The 20635-nt window shown below is 45.7% G+C and overlaps 1 protein-coding gene across 1 annotated transcript in view; it reads left to right on the top strand.

Moving 5' to 3' along the window:
• The window catches only part of LOC144797897 (extracellular calcium-sensing receptor-like), a 72799-nt gene that overhangs the window by 10080 nt on the left and 42084 nt on the right, over positions 1-20635 (top strand). Inside the window, 3 exon segments of the mRNA XM_078668699.1 lie at positions 8206-8497; positions 16685-17506; positions 19770-19997. Coding sequence (XP_078524825.1) covers positions 8206-8497; positions 16685-17506; positions 19770-19997 — 1342 coding nt within the window.

Raw genomic sequence — 20635 nt, 5'->3', positions numbered from 1 at the left:
ATGTGACGTGGCACCTCAGCATAGACCAGAAATGCAACCATGCTGGCACCTCCCACCCCCACTTAAATGCTCTTGCGCAGGGAAGAAAGCTCTTTTTTGGCTGTGTTTGCTGCAGAGCACTGGGACTGGAGGCTGATGCCATGGACAAATTGAAGGAGGAACCCCCTGACTTTATCTGGACTAAGGACTCTGCCTCTGATTGACCCCAGGACCAGTGGGGCACTACCCTAGGACTAGAGACGCTGGCCCCCTTATGCCCCCTGAGGATCAGTTGGGGGAAAGACTGGGCTTCTGTGTCAGGTGATAGGGAAAGGCTGGTGCAGGGAGCCAGTGAAAAAAAATCCTGCCAAATTTGTCCTTTTGGAGCCAGGAGGCTGGAAGAAAGTGTTCGGGCGGATATGACTCTCCACCAGGAGCAAACAAATCCATAATTGTTAAAAAACGGCCCCACAGGGCTCGAGTTATGACCGTTGGCAGTTTGGCGCCCTTTGACACTGTTTCCAGGGATGAAGCGTGGGGCTTCGCCGCCAATTCTAGTTCGGCCCCTGAAATGGGCTGGGGCCCGGGAGTTGCCCCAAGAAGCTAGAGAACAAATGGGAAGTGTTGTTGCGCTTTCCCCCGACTCAGAGAAGAGGCCCAGGACCCCACGAATACCGCGGATCAAGCGTGATGTCTGCAGCGCAAGGATGCCTGAGGGTAGCTACCGCGCTATATAAATGGTCTTTTCATTTCATTTTATTTCATCCTTGGTGCCCGAGAATATCGCCATTGCAAGGGAGTGCAATCACGCTCTCCCGTTGGAGGGCAGAAGGGGCCTAGGAGTAAATCCCTGGGCCCGATGCCACCAAAGTGGATGGGGAGAGCTGTCGCACTCCCCTGTGCCGCCCATCTTCCTCACTCACCCTGTCTGTGTCTGGAGGGAGCAGGAAGGCCTGCCAGCCAGCAAGAATGCATCTTCCCGGCAGACTAGAAGGCAGGCACTGGCTCCCGCAGCAGTACATGATGGTGTTCGCCAGTAAGGAAAGCCCGGGGTGGGCTCCCTGGGCAACAAAAAAGATACCCACGAGGTGCCCGGTGGGACCTGGCACCCCAAGAAAAAGTAAAGTGCGACAAGAGGCAACTTGAAAAGAAAAATAAAGCAAGGAGGAAAAGTGAAGCACCTCTCCCCAGCACAATGGGTACCAATCACAACACCCAATACAGCGTTGGAAAGGGCAGTTGCAGCAAAAGGACATAGGCTATGCAGACGGCCACCATATTTTTTTAATTTTTTTTTTGCAGAGTTTTATATAGCGTGAACTTGACCCGAACTGAATCAGGTATCAGAGCGCTTTACATAGCACCAGTTACGTTACATGAGGACACACATTCATTTTTGTTAGGCACGGGGAGATTAAGTGATTTGCCCAGAATCACAGGATGTTTGGCGTCGTTAGCTAGACTCGAACCCAGATCCCCAGTTCCGAGGTCGAGCGCCTTAGCCGTTAGGCCAACTCCTCTATACATTTAAAAGGTAAAAGAACCGTGCCAGCAAAGTAGTCCCTTGTGGGCGTGTCTGCGATGTGCTGTGGGCTAGGGCTGGGGGCGTGACTAACGCTGGGGCGTGTGGTACGGCCATCACATCGTGGGCTGTGGGCGTGACAAACGCTGGGGGGGTGTGTCCGCCCTTCATGCCATATGAGTCATACATACAAGCGCCAATTACGTTGCTGCGCAGCTTCAAGGGGCACGCTGGGGGCGTGACACACTGGGGGCGTGACACACTGGGGGCGTGACACACTGGGGGCGTGAGAAACGCTGGGGGCGTGTGTCCGGCCTTCATGCCCTGTGAACGCAATTGCGCTGCATCAAGGGGCACGCTGGGGGCGTGAGAAACGCTGGGGGCGTGTGCTACGTTCCGCCCTTCATGCCATGTGGGTCGTACATTAATCAGAAGATCGTCTGCTGTGGCCGTGTGCTGGGGGCGTGACAAACGCGTTCACCTGGAGGCCTGGTAAGTAACGTTACTGCAGCATCTCCTGTGCGCTGGTACTGAACTCTCTCATTCAACAAAATTACTCGTGCCTGCTACCATCAACCAGGGTTCTATCCGGGCTCAGGCGGCGGATCAGTACACTAATTACACGCGCCTGATAACATCAGCCAGGGCGGCAACTGGGCCTCAAGCGGTGGAACACGCAAATGAGCGTGTCTGCTGGGACAATTACTGCAGCCTCTCCTACTCGCTGTTACTCAACACTCTCATGAAACAGATTTACCCGCGGCTGATAACTCTCTCATTCAACGACATTACACGTGCCTGCTAACATCAACCAGGGCTGTAGCCGGGCTCGGGCGGCGGATCACTACACCAATTACACGCGCCTGCTAACATCAACCAGGGCTGCAGCTGGGCCTTCTCCGTCCCTATTCTAATGAAACAAAAAATGTTGTCTACCGCGAGATTTAAAAAAAAATTGCCCTTGCCAAATACACACATTCTATTTCATACCCGGACAACGTCGGGACGGGCTGCTAGTGAAATTATAAAGGTGATGCCCTCTAGAGGCTGTGATTAACTTGTGTTATTCATTCTAACTCATGAAGACTATACAGCACTCCAAGTCATGCTTAGACATTTACTCTTGCTAATGCTTTATTTAAAAAATGAGACTGACGGGCACTCTTGATCAACGTTTACATGCCTTATTGCCCGTAGGCTCTCAGTCATGGCTATATGTAAATTTTCCAATATCCCATTTGTTCCTATAATAAAATGCTTGTTGAGGAAATGCGGTTAACAGCCCCTCACACTGGTGCCAGTATTCAGTTCTCTTACTCCAAGCTATGTTCAACCCTTGCATAAAGGGACAAGATAATGTTTAGACATGTGAATGGTGCTAGACCACCATCCCCGTTGGCAGGATTAGGAATGATTACGCAATGTCATCAAGAAGTATTTCCATCCGCTTGTGTATATTTGTGAATTGCTGCATAGTTTTGAGTAGCGTGTGTGTAATAAATGTACTTTTTCCTTTTTCAAATAAAAAAACACAGAGTGGACAATCATTTATTAAGTGTTATTTATTTTATTTTTATTTTTTTTGCAGAATACATGAATTAGTCGGTAAAGAGTCATAATTTACACAGTACATATACACTGTTAAAAATCATAGCATAAATAGGCCAGGAGCGAAATAAATGAAACACAGGAAAATCAATAGCGGTACATACATAAGCATATCAAGAAATGAATTAACCATACAGTAAAATAGCCAAGATTCAACAAATATCAATAAAACTGCATGGAAAAGCGCATATAGACTATACTCCATATTATGTACTGCAAAGAAGCGTGCCCTCCATAATTCAAAAGAAGGCGGTTCCTGCTGTAGCCACCAGGAAGCTATTACAAGCCGATATACAGCTGTAACTAAAAATATTAACTTTGCATGTTGTTGTAATAGATCTGGCGCTGCCGGCCCCATTTCTACACCTAATAATATCTGCTTAGCACTTAATTGTAATGGCATACCCAGAATGGCCGATAAATAATTCCCCATCTGTGTTAATAAAGATGTTAGCCGCGGGCACCCAAAAAAAATATGAAGGTCATCCGCAGATGGATATCCACACCGAAAACATTTCCCTATAATATCGCCCTGCCATTTGGAGATCTTATCGGGTGTATAATATAAATTAAAGATGGATGTATAATGCTGTGCAGATAACTTTGCCAAAAGAAATAAATTCATGGCCATCTCCAGAGAAATTTCTATCCGTATATCCTGCCTCCCTAGTTTATTCCCCCATTTAGAATTTTGTTGATCTAAATCATTTGCCTTAGTACCTAACATGTGGCCATATAATACTCCTATTTTTGCAGCTTTTATATTGTCTTCTATCAAGGGGTTAGCTTGAAGATTTGTTGCTTTCTGAGACAGAAAATTCCTGATTTGCAAGTACTTCGCGAAATTCTCCCTGGGAAGCTGGTATTGCTCACGGAGTTGCTCAAAGGATTTAAAGCAGCCATCGCTATAAAAATCCCCCAACAACCTTAATCCTTTTTGCCACCATACATGCACCACCCCATCCCATAGGTCGATTGGCAGTTATATAGGAGATGTCAATGGTGTATACCAAGAAATTTTCTCTATACCAAGCATTCTCCTTAGTGTTCTCCAAATCTTGTATGCAGCGATCATGACCTTAAAACGTGTACGTTTATAATAACTTCATTCCTGGTGTAACAACAGACAGTTTTTAGCCTTCACGCCCAATAGCATCTGGTAGATTGACGGGCTCTCTGCCAAATTCGAAGGACCTATCCCTGTTAACAGAACATTCATGCCTTGAAGCATACAGGCATAATAATAAAGAGTAAAGTCTGGTACCGACCAACCTCCTAAATTTCTTGGTAAGATCATATAGCGCCCGGCACGGCGGGCCTTGCCCCCAGCCCACATAAAGCGCATACAAAGAGCCTGAAGCTGTGCCAAGCTTGCTGTAGAAACTTCTAAAGGGACACACCTGAAAAAATATAATATTTGTGGCAATATCATCATTTTTAGTAGACTACAGCGCCCAACTAACGAGAGATGTAGACATTCTGCCTGATCCAACTGTTTCCGCACCCCTAATAATAGATCCTCCCCGTTAGACTTGACCAGGGCCATTGAAGATACTCTTAACTTAATCCCCAAATAAGTAGCCTCTTTACAAACCCGCGAATCAGAGTACTTTGGCAGATTGGCACATAATAACTGGGTTTTGGCTGCATTCAACTTATAGCCGACAACTGCACCGTAATTCGTGGCTAAACATTGGATCTCCTCCATTGCGGCTGCCGGGCATGGCTTGACAATTGCAACATCGTCCACATAAGCAAGGACCTTAAACTGATAATTTTGCATAGCCACCGAAGAAATCCTAGAACTAGATTCCAACATTCTTAAAAAGGGCTCAATATACAATGAAAATAAAAGAGGCGAACAAGGGCAACCTTGTCTGGTACCCCTCTGTATTTGAACCAAATCGGACACGAGTCCCATGGTACTGATACGGGCAGTAGGTTGAAAATAAAGTGTCTGAAGTGATGTTATAAATTCAGGGCCAAACCCCCTTCGCCTCATTACGTCCCATAAAAAGCACCATGAGACCCGGTCAAAAGCCTTTTCGGCATCCAATAAAATTAAACATAATGGCTCCTGAGTAACATTGACAAAATCAAATAAAGTGATCACCCGGTGGACATGATCCGCCGTTCCACAATGCGGGATAAACCCATGCTCTATGGTGGAGACTAAATTAGTGACCACACCAGACAGCCTATTCGCCAGGATCTTCGAATAAATTTTCCCATCCGCATTCAAAAGCGAAATTGGGCGGTAGGACCCAGGAAGGTTCGCAGGTTTTCCTTTTTTATGAAAGACTACTATACATGCCTCACTCCAGATCCCCGGAGGTGCACCTTTCTGGGCAATTCTCATTGTCGCAAGGAGATCAGTTTTTAGGACAGAAAAAAAAGTCTTGTAAATTTAGAGGGGTAACTTATCTGGACCTGCGGCCTTGCCCCTGGCTAACCCATTAACTGCCAATTCTAGTCCTTCTAATGAAATAGGTGCCTCTAGACTTTCTCTTTCATCTACAGGAAGATCTGCCGTACAATATTGACCGATGAGAGTAGCAGCCCTATCCTTGTCATACTCATCTCCTTGGTATAGTGATTCATAAAATTGCCTAAATGCCTCTAATATACCGGTTTCATTATCTGCTACATTCCCTCTTGAGTCTACTATATTATCTATCCGCTGTGCTGCTTCCCTTAACCTTAATTTCTGGGCAAGACATCTGCCACTTGCCTCCCCGTACTCATACTGGATTTGTTGTTTAATAAAAACATTTTTTGCACTTTCCTGCGACCATTTAAGGTTTAGCTTTGCTTTAAGTCTAGCCACTACCGGCATCTGATCCATTATATCCGCCCCAGAGCGTATACCCTACACCAATAGTTCCTCAGCCTTTATTAGTTCTTGATAAAGCTCTTGAAGTATTGCCGACTGTTGTTTTTGATTGTATAAACCAAAGCTCAGGGCCTCCCCCCTAAATGCAGCTTTAAAACAATCCCAGACATTGCCCACACTGCTAGTCTCCCGATTAATATTAAAAAATGTTACAATCCACTGTTTCATGTATTCAGTGAATTGCTGCTCTAATAATAACTTGCGATCAAAAGAGAACGCCCTTGGTCTAATAGGGGTTACTATATCCGCTATAGAAAGAACCACATGTCCATGATCGGACGTGATTCTAGGGTAAACCTAAATGACGGCCGATTGCAACAATGACATAGGAATAAAAAAAGAATCAAGCCAAACTAACTTGCGATGAGGAAAGGAAAAAAAGGTGTACCCCGGAGTCACCCCCCTTAAGAAAGCCCATGCAGCCACCAACCCATGTACCATCATTAATGCCTGCAATGCCTTGAACACCCATGGCTTCCGACCACTGTATCTTTCTTCTTTATTACATAGAATATTCGGGGCTAAATTTATATTTAAGTCTCCACAAAGAATCAGTGGTGTAGGCCAAGTAGCTAACTCAACATTCAAAAACTCTAAGGTTGATGCTTCGTCAAGATTTGCCCCATAAACGGCACAAACCGTAAAAGTTAGCAGACCCACAACACATTCTGCAATTGCCCATCTTCCTAAATCATCAACTAGAATTTTACTTGTTTTGCCTACATGCTTCTTTCCCAAAATTGCCACCCCTCTCGACGTACCCCAGTACTTAGTACAAGCAATAAGATTAAATCCCAACTCTTCGAGCAATCGGCGTTTTGACCATACAATATGAGTCTCTTGGAGACAGATTATATCACAGTAAAGGGCACGTAATTCCTGTGCAACCCGGCGTCTTTTATCTATTGAGTTCAGCCCCTTAACATTCAATGTACGTATCTTAATACCCCTACCAGCCATTTAACTGTATCATATTTGACTAAACTAGCTCCATATACCAACTGAAAGGAAAAAATATTTTTACCAAAGTGACTCATTTCCGACCAATATTCATGTATTATTTTGTGTTTTCCCCCTCTCCTGCCAACAGCACCCCCCCAACTCCACCCCAGAACCCCCTTCCCCCCCTTCCCCTGACCCTCCCACCCAATGTGAGGCTTAAGGACCAAGTCCTCAGGGTATACAACCTTTACCACGCATTTTTTACCACGCAATACCATTACAACGCTGGCATTACAACGCAAACCATTACAACGCATTGCGCTGGGGGGCGCTCTAGGATAAGGAATAAGTTTAATTTTCTATCCAACACCTTCCCTAGTGTCCACGGGGACTGGAGTTGGAATAGAAAATTATACTTACCACTATCCAGCACCTCTAAGCGCTATGCGTTGTAAAGGTATGCGTGGTAAAAACCGCGTTGTAAAAGTATGCGTGGTAAAAGTATGCGTTGTAACATCCTACATCCGTCCTCAGCGATGTCGAGGTGCTTTGACCAACCCCCCCTATTGACTCTCCCCGCCACCCTCATGTGTCCCTCTTTCCCTGTATATTTGTGAATTGCTGCATAGTTTTGAGTAGCGTGTGTGTAATAAATGTACTTTTTCCTTTTTCAAATAAAAAAACACAGAGTGGACAATCATTTATTAAGTGTTATTACTGCATATCTGTAAATGGTGATTACTAGCCCACACCATCTCCTTTGAGTAGGCCTTGGACTGCTCTGATTGGCTACCGTATGAGAGACAAACACTACAATTGGGTGTTTGGTTCCCAGTGAAGGACAAATGTAGGCCCATTACCTGTGCAGTCCACATGACTAATGACTCATTTTTTAAGAATTCTCATGTAGTGGGGATTTTCCAATAGGAAATGATTCTTGTTTATGTGTGGTCTGGTGGTACTTCAGTTCTTAAGAAAATTCTGTAAGAAGGGAGAGTTGAGAGCCACGTGCATTACCTTTGTAAATGTGATGTTAGTTGGTGAGAAATGGAAACATCTCAATCATTCAGCATTAAAATGATCCCTTTTAGCTGTTGGTGTTCTGGTGAATATTTGACCATAGGAGACAAACAGAAAAAGCTGTTAGACATCTGTGAAATTATAGCTTGCTTTGTGAAGATGGTTTTGTATTAGAATTGCTGTAACCAATTCTTATAATCTGTCTGCTTTGTAACATCAAATGTCTCACTTCACTTCCTAGGCTTGTTGTTCAGATATACCAGTGGATCCATGCAATGATATTCGCCATTGAGGAGGTAAACAGAAGCACACAACTCTTACCCAACATCACCCTCGGCTTCCAGATTTTTGACTCTTGCACACTGCTTCAGCGGGCTCTCCAGGGAACCATGTGGATGCTCACAGGACAAAATGAGCCAATGCCCAACTATCGATGCAGAAAGCAGCCTTCTCTTGTGGGCATTGTCGGAGACTCTGGATCAGCAGCTACCATTCCAATGGCAAGAATGCTTGGCCTTTACAGGTTTCCACAGGTTAGAAACAGGTGACATCCTGAGTGATGAAAAGTGAATTAGTTAATTCAAAGTAGTCGGAAGTGCACCACAATCAGATGAAATGAGGTATGTCATGCAGTAAGGGGTTGGGTCACAGGTGTAATAAAGAAGCAATAAGACATAGATCATTTATGTTTAACATGAAGCTTGAAGGAAAAATATAGTAATATGAGGTGGGTTTCATGTAAAGAGGTTTAGGCAGTTGCCGATTTTAACCTAAAGTGAGGATTGATATGTCTCTTGGTAAGAACTGAGACAAAAGGTTTGAGGTGAGCCAGAAAGAAGTGGTAAGGTGTAGGTGTAGGTGTAGTTCTTATAGACAGATGTTTCTGTAGTGATTGGATAGAGGCTGTACCAGGATTTGGATATCTCAAGGAAAGTAGAGACACTAATGGCTTGAGGCATAGATAGTAGAGATAAAGTAAGTATTATGAGCAGAAATATGTTTTATGAAAGAGGTACACCTCAGGGAGAGAGCTTTCAATAGTAGCAGGATGCAAGCCGTAGTACAATAATGTACGGGTCATGGAGGAGGGGATACCAGAAATATTGAAAGTAGAATGCTTCATGAAAGAGGCATGTCTAATGGAACGACATATAACATAACATGAGGAGAAAAGTAGAGAAAGGAGGTAAGTCTTAAGTGAGGGTATTGCTAGTGTGTGACAGGAGGTATCATGTAAAAATATGTGACTTTAGGTTGGGCGTGTGCTGTAGTACATTTTTATATATCTCATAGAAAAAGTGAGAATGGCAATTGAAAGTTTATTATAGTGAGCGAAGTTAAAACTAATTAAAGGAGCTGTAATTAGTAAAAGAAAAGTCTTTGTGACATCAGTAGAGCTTCAACGTTTAATACAAATGGAGCACATATGCAGATCTCTTGGAGTTTAAAACCTCAGTCCGTAGAATTCCCCATTCCCTCCTTGAGATCCAAACCAAAGGCAGGCAATTCTGCAAACTCTTCAAAACTGTAAGAAATTGGAGTATTAATTGATTGGGTAATAACAAATCCCAAATAATATTCAAAATCATTGTCTTGGTTAATCACAGAAGGCATTAAACAAACCAGCGTTCAACCACATGCCAGTAATGGCACAAAGAGAATCAATTCTTCATTTAGAGGCAATATGTAAAGTATTTATGGACCACTCAAACAATAATACAGTGACAACACAGCACAAGAAACACCTCAAACCTATTTAGAAAAATAGAGTAAAAAATAATAAATAAAATGACACCAAAATTACAAATACCCAATAAGTACAACCAGGGAAAAGATTTGTTTATATTTGAGTTAAGCATAACACCAAAAGAACCAACTGTGGGTATCTGTTAACGCTAGATCAAGTCAAAAGTTAACCTCAATGGAACGCCGGTAAGACAAAGGGGCAAGGTACATCCAGGTGGAAAGTTAACTGTCTGGCTGTAAGAAATTGGGTTAATTTTTTAGGGCAGTTGCAGGTGGTGATTTTTTATTTTTAGTAGGTGCAATACCTGCCTGGAGTTTACCCCTTTTTTCCTAAATTTGCTTTACTTAGGCTCACTCCTGTTTCCATTTACTCTCTTTCCCCTCACTCACTCACTCTAACTCTCTTTCTCACACTTGCTCATTCTCACATATACTCACTCCCACCCACTGTTACACACACACACAAGCCTACTTATACTCACTGGTTCTCATTCTCACTTACTAACACACTTATACACACTCACTGACTCTGGCCCTGGTGCAACTGCAACAGCTGAACCATTGATAGCTACACCCCTGATTCACTTCCACTCCCTCTCCCAGATGACACCCTCAACACCGCCGAACACCTGCACTTCCAGATCCACATCCAACACCACCCTCAGAGGAACACTCATCTACAGACCCCGCGGACCCTGGGCTCAGTTCAGCGACTCCATCGACGACCTCGCCAGCACCTATGCACTCGCCTCCACAGACTACATCCTCCTCGGGGACCTGAACTTCCACCTCAAGAACAACAACGCCAACTCCGCCACCCTGATCGACAACCTCGCCAACCTTGGCCTCAGACAACTCGTCATCGCACCCACCCATGCCTCCGGCCACATGCTGGACCCCATCTTCTCCACAGGCTCCCACGTCACCTTCGACCACACCACCTTACTCCACTGGACTGACCACCGCTGCATCCATTTCACCTTCAAGAAACCAACCACGCACCACCGCACCCAACAGCAGCCACGCCGTTGCTGGAACAAAGTCACTGAAGATCAGCTGATCACCTCCCTCTCCAAGAACCCACCCACTGACCCCACGAACCCAGACGCCGCAGCCCGCAACCTCAGATAGTGGATCAACGACTGCGCCAAAACCCTCGCCCCACTCAAGAAACCCTCCAACAGCCACGCCAACTAGAGAGCCACCTGGTTCACCGACGAGCTCCAGACCTCCAAACGCACATGCCAGAAACTGGAGAAGACATGGCTCCACGAACGCACACCGGACAACCATGCAGCCCACAAGGACGCCACCCGCAGACATCACCACCTCATCAGATTAGCCAAGAGATCCTCCTTCAAAGACCGCTTGGATAACAATGCACACAACAGCGAAGAGCTCTTCAGCATCGTAAAGGAACTCTCTAACCCCAGTGCCAATGCCAACGACATCCCTCCCTCACAAGAACTGTGCTACTCACTAGCCATCTTCTTCCACCGCAAGATCGTGGACATCCATGACAGCTTCAACACCACGACTGCCCCGACTACGCCAGACTCCACCTCCCCTGTGAACACCAACAGCGCCAACCGCCTGACCTTCTGGTCCAACGTCAACGACGATGAGACACGCAAGGTCATGAACTCCATCCACTCAGGGTCTCCATCAGACCCGTGCCCATACCACGTATTCAACAAAGCAGACGCAGCCATCGCACCCCAACTATGGAAGGTCATCTCCTTCGAAACAGCGACATTTCCAGAAAGCTGGATGCATGCAAGAACTTCCGGCCCATCTCCCTGCTCCCGTTCCCGGCAAAAGTAATGGAGAAAATCATCAACATGCAACTGGCCCGCCACCAGGAAGATAACAACGTCTTGGACCCGTCCAAGTCCGGATTCAGATGAAACCACAGCACAGAGACAGCCCTCATCGCCGCCACAGACGACCTCAGGCGCCAACTAGACAACGGCGAAACATCAGCCCTCATCCTCCTGGACCTGTCAGCCGCCTTCGACACAGTATGCCTTCGCACTCTAACGACACGCCTCCTAAGAGCCTCCTAGGAGCCGGAATCCAAGAGAAGTCCCTTGACTGAATCACGTCCTTTCTCTCCGGCAGAAACCAGAGCGTCCGCCTCCCACCCTTCCGATCCGAAGCCACCCCATCATCAGCGGTGTCCTCCTGGGCTCATCCCTCAGGCCAACGCTGTTCAACGTCTACGTGGCCCCCCTCGCACAAGTGGCCCGCCATCACAACCTCAACATCATATCCAACGCTGACGACACCCAGCTAATCCTCTCCCTCACCAAGGACCCACACACCGCCAAAACCAACATCCACGAGGGAATGAAGGCTGTCGCTGACTGGATGTGGGGAAGCCATCTGAAGCTGAACTCAGACAAGACGGAGGCCCTCCTTCTCGGATCCACCCCCTCAGCCTGGGCCGACTCATGGTGGCCGACTACACTGGGAACAGCACCAACACCCACCGACAATGCACGCAATCTAGGATTCATCCTCGACTCTTCCCTCTCCATGTCTAAATAGGTCAACGCCGTCTCCTCCTCCTGCTACAACACCCTCCGCATGCTTCACAGGATCTACAAGTGGATCCTGACCGAAACAAGAAGAACGGTGACACAAGCCCTGGTCAGCAGCATACTGGACTATGGCAACACACTCTACGCAGGAATCCCAGCCAAACACCTACGACTACTACAACGCATCCAAAATGCCTCCGCCCGACTGATCGTCAACGTCCCCCGCAGCAACCACATCACCCCCCACCTGAGAGACCTACACTGGCTCCCCGTCGACAAGAGGATCACCTTCAAGCTCCTCACCCATGCACACAAAGCACTCCACAAAGCCAGACCAGCCTAACTGAACAGCAGACTCAGCTTCCACACCCCCACCCGCCAGCTCTGCTCTGCCAGCCTCGCCCTCGCAGCTGTCCCCAGCATCCAACGAATGACCTCCGGTGGCAGATCCTTCTCCTACCTCGCCGCCAAGACCTAGAACACCCTCCCTACCCACATACGGCAGACCCAAGACCTACTCACCTTCAGAAGACTCCTCAAGACCTGGCTCTTTGAGCAGTAGCAGCACCTACCCTGCCCCTCCCCTCTGCGCCTTGGCGCTGTACAAGTACTCTGATTGATTGAATCAATCACTCCTTCTAGCACACTCATAATCCTATGCACTCCCTCATACTCATGTGCACTCATTCATTTACATTCTCAAACTCAGATTTTCTCTCACTTCTACTGTCATTGTCACTCTTACACACACACACACTTTAACTCAATCCCATTCACTCTCAATCACTCACAAACACACTCACAAACACCTGCATGCATGCTTAGAGAAATAACATTCTTTTTACTTACCTTGTTTTCTTAGGTGACAACTCTGAGGCTCCATGGTTGCAGCAAAACAGGAATCTGGTGCTGTGTATTGGAACCAATAAGCCATGCGTGAGGAAACCAGAGTTGAACTACTCCCCACGGATATGCGGAATCCAAACATCCACCTACATGGTCTTTTATTTTGATGAAACCCTTTGTACTACTTTTTAAATACCATGCACCCTGCCCTATGAGCCATTATGGCTTCCTTAGTGGTGATTTATAAATATTAAAAAGGAAGGTGTAATACCTAGCAAAAGATTTATTTTGCTAGGTCAAAATGGCAGTTCAAAACTGCACCATTGGCTTGAGACATGATTTAAAAGTCTACTTAATTGGGTGGCACAATGCTTGTTGCAGGCTCACTAATAGCATTTCATTTACAGGTCCTGGGTACATGTAGTTCTATTTACTAGGGACTTCGAAGTAAATTAAATGAGAAAATTAGGGTTAGGCCAATTTTACCTTGTTTTAGGAAGAGAGCAAAAGCGCTTTACCACTGATTAGAAGGAAAAAGGTGCACAGAGTCCCAATGCCAACAGAAGTTGGTGCAGTAACAAAAGGAAAAATCTGGGGGAGACCACGCAAAAAGGACCAGGTCCAGGCTAACTTAAAAACTATTATAGGGAAAGTGGTTGCAATCAGTCATCAACGGGGCAAGTTAGATCCAAAGTGGGGCATAACGATGAAATCAGGAAAGCTTTAAGTGGGCGGCGGTTTCAGGGAAGCCCTGTACCATATATTTAGACTTTGAAACTTCTCTGGAATTAAGATCTACAATAGTGGTTGTCTCTGCTAGCAGATTCTTCGAGTGCACCATCCTGATCACGGTCACAAGAAGCCAAAACTTAAAGATTTTGCCTTCTCTTGAAGAGGAGTATACTCAGATGCAAGACAAATGTCCTGTACCTCGTGAAGTGCCTCATTGGGATCAGGCACTCACTCCAGCAGAGGCCATCAGGGCTTAGGCAGGTCCAGGCAGGTCCAGTTGTATCCGGTTAGCTGGCCTTTTGCAGGGAGTCTTCTGAAGCTTGTTGTCTTTTTCTAGATTGACAGAAGGTCAGCCAACTGAACTTTGGAGTCAGTCTAGTTAGCCTGGGATGACCACAAGGAGGTCCAGTCTTCCTTCTGAGACAGCAAGTCAATCCTTCAAGCAGCAGGGCAGTTCTCTGGCAGTCAGGAAGTCCTTCTTCTGTATTTTTCACAGGTCTAGGAGTGTTCTGATGAGTGGCTCTTGGGGTTCAATATTAATACCTGGTGCCAGCCTTTATGGGGGGTGACTCCATGTCCTAACCCCACAGCTGGTTCTGGAAGGGTCTTTGCCTTCCCTTGGCTAAGCTGAAAACTCTGTGGGTGACAAAAGACAGGGTAGGCCTGGTGTCTGGTTTCTTTGTGTGTTCAGGAGGCAAAGTCCTGTGAAGTGTAAGTGGGACTGGGCACAACTCCTCCCCAAGACATCCTTCCAAGAAAGTCCATCCTGTCCACATCTAAGCCTCTTTTGTTTTACTGTCTGGAAACAATACACAAGCCCAAACAGCAGGGTCATTCACAATCAAGTAACCCAAGACACCAGCAGAAAGCACAAATGGTTGTGACAAGAAAATGCCAATGTGTGCTATTTTTAGAATTGTGACTTAAAATTTGACGGTGCTATTAAAGACAACTTTAAATGTCAATCATTTGAGTGTACGGTAAACCAGTATTAGTCAGTGGGACAGATAGGCCTTACAGTGAAAAACAACTTTAGGAGTTTTACACTGCCAGGATATGTCAAACATAAGTACACAGGTACTACTTGTTAAATGCCATGCACCCTGCCCTATGAGCCATTATGGCTTCCTTAGTGGTGATTTATAAATATTAAAAAGGAAGGTTTAATACCTAGCTAAAGATTTATTTTGCTAGGTCAAAATGGCAGTTCAAAACTGCACCATTGGCTTGAGACATGATTTAAAAGTCTACTTAATTGGGTGGCACAATGCTTGTTGCAAGCTCACTAATAGCATTTCATTTACAGGTCCTGGGTACATGTAGTTCCATTTACTAGGGACTTCGAAGTAAATTAAATGAGAAAATTAGGGTTAGGCCAATTTCACCTTGTTTTAGGAAGAGAGCAAAAGCGCTTTACCACTAATTAGAAGAAAAAAGGTGCACAGAGTCCCAATGCCAACAGAAGTTGGTGCAGCAACAGAAGGAAAAATCTGGGGGAGACCCCGCAAAAAGGACCAGGTCCAGGCTAACTTAAAAACTATTATAGGGAAAGTGGTTGGCAATCAGTCATCAACGGGGCAAGTTAGATCCAAAGTGGGGCATAACGATGAAAGCAGGAAAGCTTTGAGTGGGCGACGGTTTCAGGGACGCCCTGTACCCTATGTTTAGACTTTGAAACTTCTCTGGAATTAAGATCTACTTTAGATGTGGGTGCTGAACTCTGCCCCATTTGCGGAGTTTGCAGAGATTTCAACACTCCGCGGCACACGCAGAGTTCTGAAAAACCCTGCTCCACATAACAGAGCAGAGTTTTTTCATTGTTTGCACTCGCCAACATCAAGTTGAAGAGTGCAGAAGAGAGAAATCCACCTTCTAGTGACATTTCGCAACGCGGGCAGTTGGACTTCTCAATGCAGGCAGTCACGCATGGTCACGACCCCTTGCATTGAGAAAACTTCTGTTCGTGTTGAGAAAAGAAGTGCCTTCATGCACTACGCGTGGTGCTATTTGCGCTGATTTTACAGTGCAGGACAGACACTCAGCACTGAAAATCAACGTGAATGGCATGACCACATGCAGTCCACTGCTTGTGGAACTCTGCTTAGCTCGGCGGAGATTTTTTATCACTTTGTGGAGTTCTGTGTAGCGTATCTCCGCGAACTTTGCTCAGGCCTGACCTCCTTTAATGGTGCAAACCAGCACAGAGTCACTACAGCAGAGGGAAGCAGCAAGGTCGAGGGAAGGCCCAGTTGCAACCTACAGCTTAAACAGGAGGTCAGCCACTAACGCTTGGAGTCACTTCTGGAGTCCTGGGTTCAAGGCAAACAAATCCCAGTGCATTTATTTTTTGTTTAAAAAAAAAACGACTTTTCCAATGTTGTGGGTAATTTTAAATGAACACAAAAGTTTGTCAAGTGGGTCCTTTCACCATGGAGCCCACTCAGCAAAATTCAGTTCTGTGAAGGGAGCCAATGGGAGAGATGAGAGCTGAGAGATCCCAGCTAGGGTGGTGAAGTTCTCTAAATATGGTGTGTAGCCTCAGCCAGGACACACTCCAAGGTCTAAATGACATCAATAGGTATAGTGTTAATTATGTTTGGATAAAACATGTTTTGCAGAACTGGGTGCATTTCATGAGGAATATGCTTGATATGGTGATATAAATAAGTTACCTACCGGGGACAGAGATTTTAACAGTGGTATTGTAGTCTTGTAGTGATTGGCAAAATGGTTCACAGTAGCGGTGGTGTAATAAACAATGAAGGACTTGCTTCAATGAAAATTATTTGTGTATGAGCCAGAGGTATCCTTATCTTTGCTGATTTTTAATTCTTGGAATTCTCATTTTTACAGATCAGTTACTTTTCAACGAGTCCACTCCTAAATGACAAGTATCAGTTTCCCTCTTTCTTTCGTACAATTCCCAGTGATGACTTCCAATCCCGTGGGCTTGGTGAGCTCATCATACACTTTGGCTGGACATGGGTGGGTCTCCTGGCTGAAGACACAGACTATGGACAGCAAGGAATTCAGATCCTGAGGCAGGAGATTGATAAGGCTGGTGTTTGTGTTGCCTTCTCAGAAACTATTCTCACAGGACGAGCTGACAGAAATGCCTTACAGATTGTCCAAGTGATCAGAGACTCAACAGCAAAAGCTGTTGTCATATTCTCTAGTGGAACAAGCTTAAACCCAGTCATGGATGAGATCTTGAGACAAAACGTGACCGGGAAGATTTGGATTGCGAGCGAGTCATGGTCTACCACTGCTCTCCTTACCACAGTGAAGTACTCTGATTTACTCACTGGCACCATTGGCTTTGCAATCAACAGTGGAGAGATGCCAGGGTTCAAGGAGCACCTTAGCAACATCAGCCTTTCAAGGTTCACTGATGATATATTTATAAGAGAATTCTGGGAAGAAGCTTTTGGTTGCAAATGGCCTATACACCAGAACACAGTAGGTCCAGAAGGTAACCAAATGAAAACATGCAAAGGAGATGAAAGACTAGACAGCGTCTTCACTGATTTCACCAATTTACGAATCACATTCAACGTCTATACAGCAGTTCATGCCATAGCATTGGCTCTACAGGATCTGATATCCTGCAGACCAGGAGAAGGCCCTTTCCAAAATGCTATCTGTGCAGATAGAGATCATTTGCACCTGTGGCAGGTAAGACTTTTCCACAGTTACTATTGAAAAGCATTAACAACATCACTTAGCCTACTTTTAGAAAATGGCTTTCCCTTGTTAGCCTACTATGACTGGAGCCATATCAATAATATATTGATCGCCATTTAAGATTCATTCTGTGGAAATTGATCCTATATTGGATGGACTGAAAATCTAGCATGGTTTCTTCACTCGGGAACCAATGTTCCTCAATGAAGGATTCTAACTTCAGGAAAAATGTGACATTTAGAAAACAAAATATGGCCATTAAGAGTACAAAATGTTATGGCAAGTTAGGCTGTCAGGAATGAGCAGTGGGCTGCGGAATTAATTCAAGTTGGGAGGATTTCTCCTAGAAAGCTACGACTTGAGGTGCATCTCTGATCGGAGCTCTAGACAGATTTCTTCACTCTCAATGGCCAGCTAGACCTGATATTCTTAGTTACATTAACACGTCAATTTCTGAAGATTATGACAAACAGAATAAGATTTCAGACCAAATAGTACGACCCCCCAAAAAGTTGAGTGATCTCAATCCATGCCTTGAAAAATCCCCAGGCTTGCGTGCCAGCAGGGTGATGAAACATGGGTTGTCTGTATCCAGGAATGGCTGTATATCAGGGGCGGATTGGCACTGCGGGCACTCAGGCATGGGCCGAAGGGCTGGTGTCTCAGTGCACTCTGTGGGCCGGTTTTTTCCCCCTTGACCAGTTCACAGAGAGCACTGACAGGGAGAGGAAAGCAGCTTCGATGTGCGGTTGGCCGTTCAGCGAAGATCATCTGTGGCCTCTCCTTGACCCCCTGCCCTGCCATGCAATCATGCTGATGGTGGGCTGGGGAGAGGTGATTGTGTGCCAAGTCGGCCTCCCAGGGGGCCAGGTGTTGCTCAGGCCTATGAGCCATTTTCACCTTTTCACCTCGGCCCCCCTAGGGCCCATGCAGCCCAGAAACAGTGCTTTCATTAGTTCTCACCCACAGCCCTTCTCATTCAGGGCATAGTGGGCGAGGAAGAATGGTTCTCACTATGGGGTACAGGTGATGTGGAGAACTAGCACCATCTTCACCTTAGCCTCCCCCACCCCCAAGGATGGCCCAGAAGCTGTGTTTTTGCTTTAGCCCCTCTCCTGCCATGCCATTGCTCTGAGGCAGTGAAGGGCTGGTGAGGGCTGTATAATTTACAAATAGCTGGGGCCTCGCTGTTTTTCAGATGCTCCTGCGCTGGAGGGCTGGGGAATAATGTTTTAATAGAAAGGGGCCTCGCTGTTTTCAGATGCTCCTGCACTGCAGGGCTGGGGAGTTATTTGTTAATAGAAAAGGGCCTCGCTGTTTTCAGATGCTCCTGCACTGGAGGGCTGGGGAATAATTTGTTAATAGAAAGGGGCCTCGCTGTTTTCAGGTGCTCCTGCGCTGGAGGGCTGGGGAACGTTTTTTTAAGAGAAAGGGGCCTCGCTGTTTTTCAGGTGCTCAGCTTGTAGGACATCGTCACCTTGGCCCTGTGTCATTCCCAAAAACAATATCCTCCCACTTACATTCCTTGTGTGTTTCATGAAAGGGCACACCCGTGAATGTGGGCCACGCCCGCGAATGTGGGCCACGCCCCACGAATATGGACCATGCCCCGCAAATGTGGGCCTTGCCCCGCAAATGTGGGCCACGCCCCACGAATATGGGCCATGCCCCGCAAATGTGGGCCTTGCCATGCAAATGTGGGCCACGCCCCACAAATCTGGGTCACTTTTATTGTCAGTGCCCAGGCCAAATTGTGATCCTGATCCGACCCTGCTGTATATCATGAAACAGTAACTGGCACAAACAAAACAAAAATACATTTTGCTTAGCAGTCTTTCTTCATTCCTGTATAAATACATTTGAAGTAGATATTGCTTGTATATATTGAATGTGAACATTCAAAAACCTCTGTATATAATGTTTACCTCTTTGGTGGGCAAGGGAGACTAACCCATACCATGGAAATGTAAAAGCACAACCTTAATCACTAGAGCATTGAGGGTATGTGGCTCCAAGGGTCCCTCCTGTCTTCACTTGGCATATTCCAGTGTGAGGCCTGGAGCTTCTTCAGGTCTAGATAAGTTACAAGTCACGGATGTTACCTGTGGATAGTGGCATCATATGCAAATGCAGTTCTGCTTCCCAGTTAGGCACATTCTTTTTAGAGGAAAAATGTCTACTCTGCCGTTGAATATTCCTTTATGGTGGAAATCCACTAACATGTCTCTTATTTTCCTTGTTTCTGCACTTCTAGCTTCTCCACTACATTAAAAAGGTGCATTTCCAGAATCTTGTTGGCACAGAAGCATTCTTTGATAGAAGTGGCAACCCTCCTGCACGCTATGACATTGTCAATTGGCAGCTGGGTCCCTCAGGCACCGTCAGACACGTGAAGGTGGGCAGCTATGACCCTACAGCCTTCCAGGAGCAGCACCTCCTCATCAATATCAGTGCAGTCCAGTGGGCAACTGGTGGCAGGCAGGTAAAGACTTCACGGTTGTACAGGTTATCACACCTAAGCAGATGAATGACAATAATGCATAGATATAAAGACAATAAAAAATATCTGTCTTTTAGGGACACGCAAATAAGTACCATAAATATACTTACAAGTAGAGCACCAAAAAAGAATGTGGTTTGAGTGTTGGAGCGTTAAAAAAAGATAAAAAGCACAACATGATATTGTTTGTATGAATGCCTACCAAACAAAGGGTGCCATTGGAGTTATGCAGTATAAATGATTCTCCTGAACTCAAATTGCGCACCAAGTCCATCAACAAGGTCTGCAAGTACACTCTTGGCATTGCAATATTTAACTATGGGGGGTACCAGAAGCAGCTGTGCCTCAGAAATGCAGGAGTATCGATACTGAGACAATCTCAGATAGACAAGGCAAGGAAATGGATAAGACACATATATCATAAATTAAAGAAACATTGTATTCTTGACAAACATTCAATTTTGAGTTTCTTCAGTGATTGTGCTCATGCATGTCTTAGAATAAGTAAAAATGCACAACTATGGCAGCCTAGCCCTGGCTAAACTGTTAGTCATATCAAGCAGCAAGGGTCCTTAATATAATACGATAATCATAAACAATAATAAATTATAGACAACGAT

This window comes from Lissotriton helveticus, chromosome 12, assembly GCF_964261635.1.
Source record: "Lissotriton helveticus chromosome 12, aLisHel1.1, whole genome shotgun sequence".
NCBI classification, from domain to species: Eukaryota; Metazoa; Chordata; class Amphibia; order Caudata; family Salamandridae; genus Lissotriton; species Lissotriton helveticus.
The sequence above is the reverse complement of the archived record's forward strand: the minus strand, read 5'-3'. Positions and strand labels throughout refer to the sequence as shown.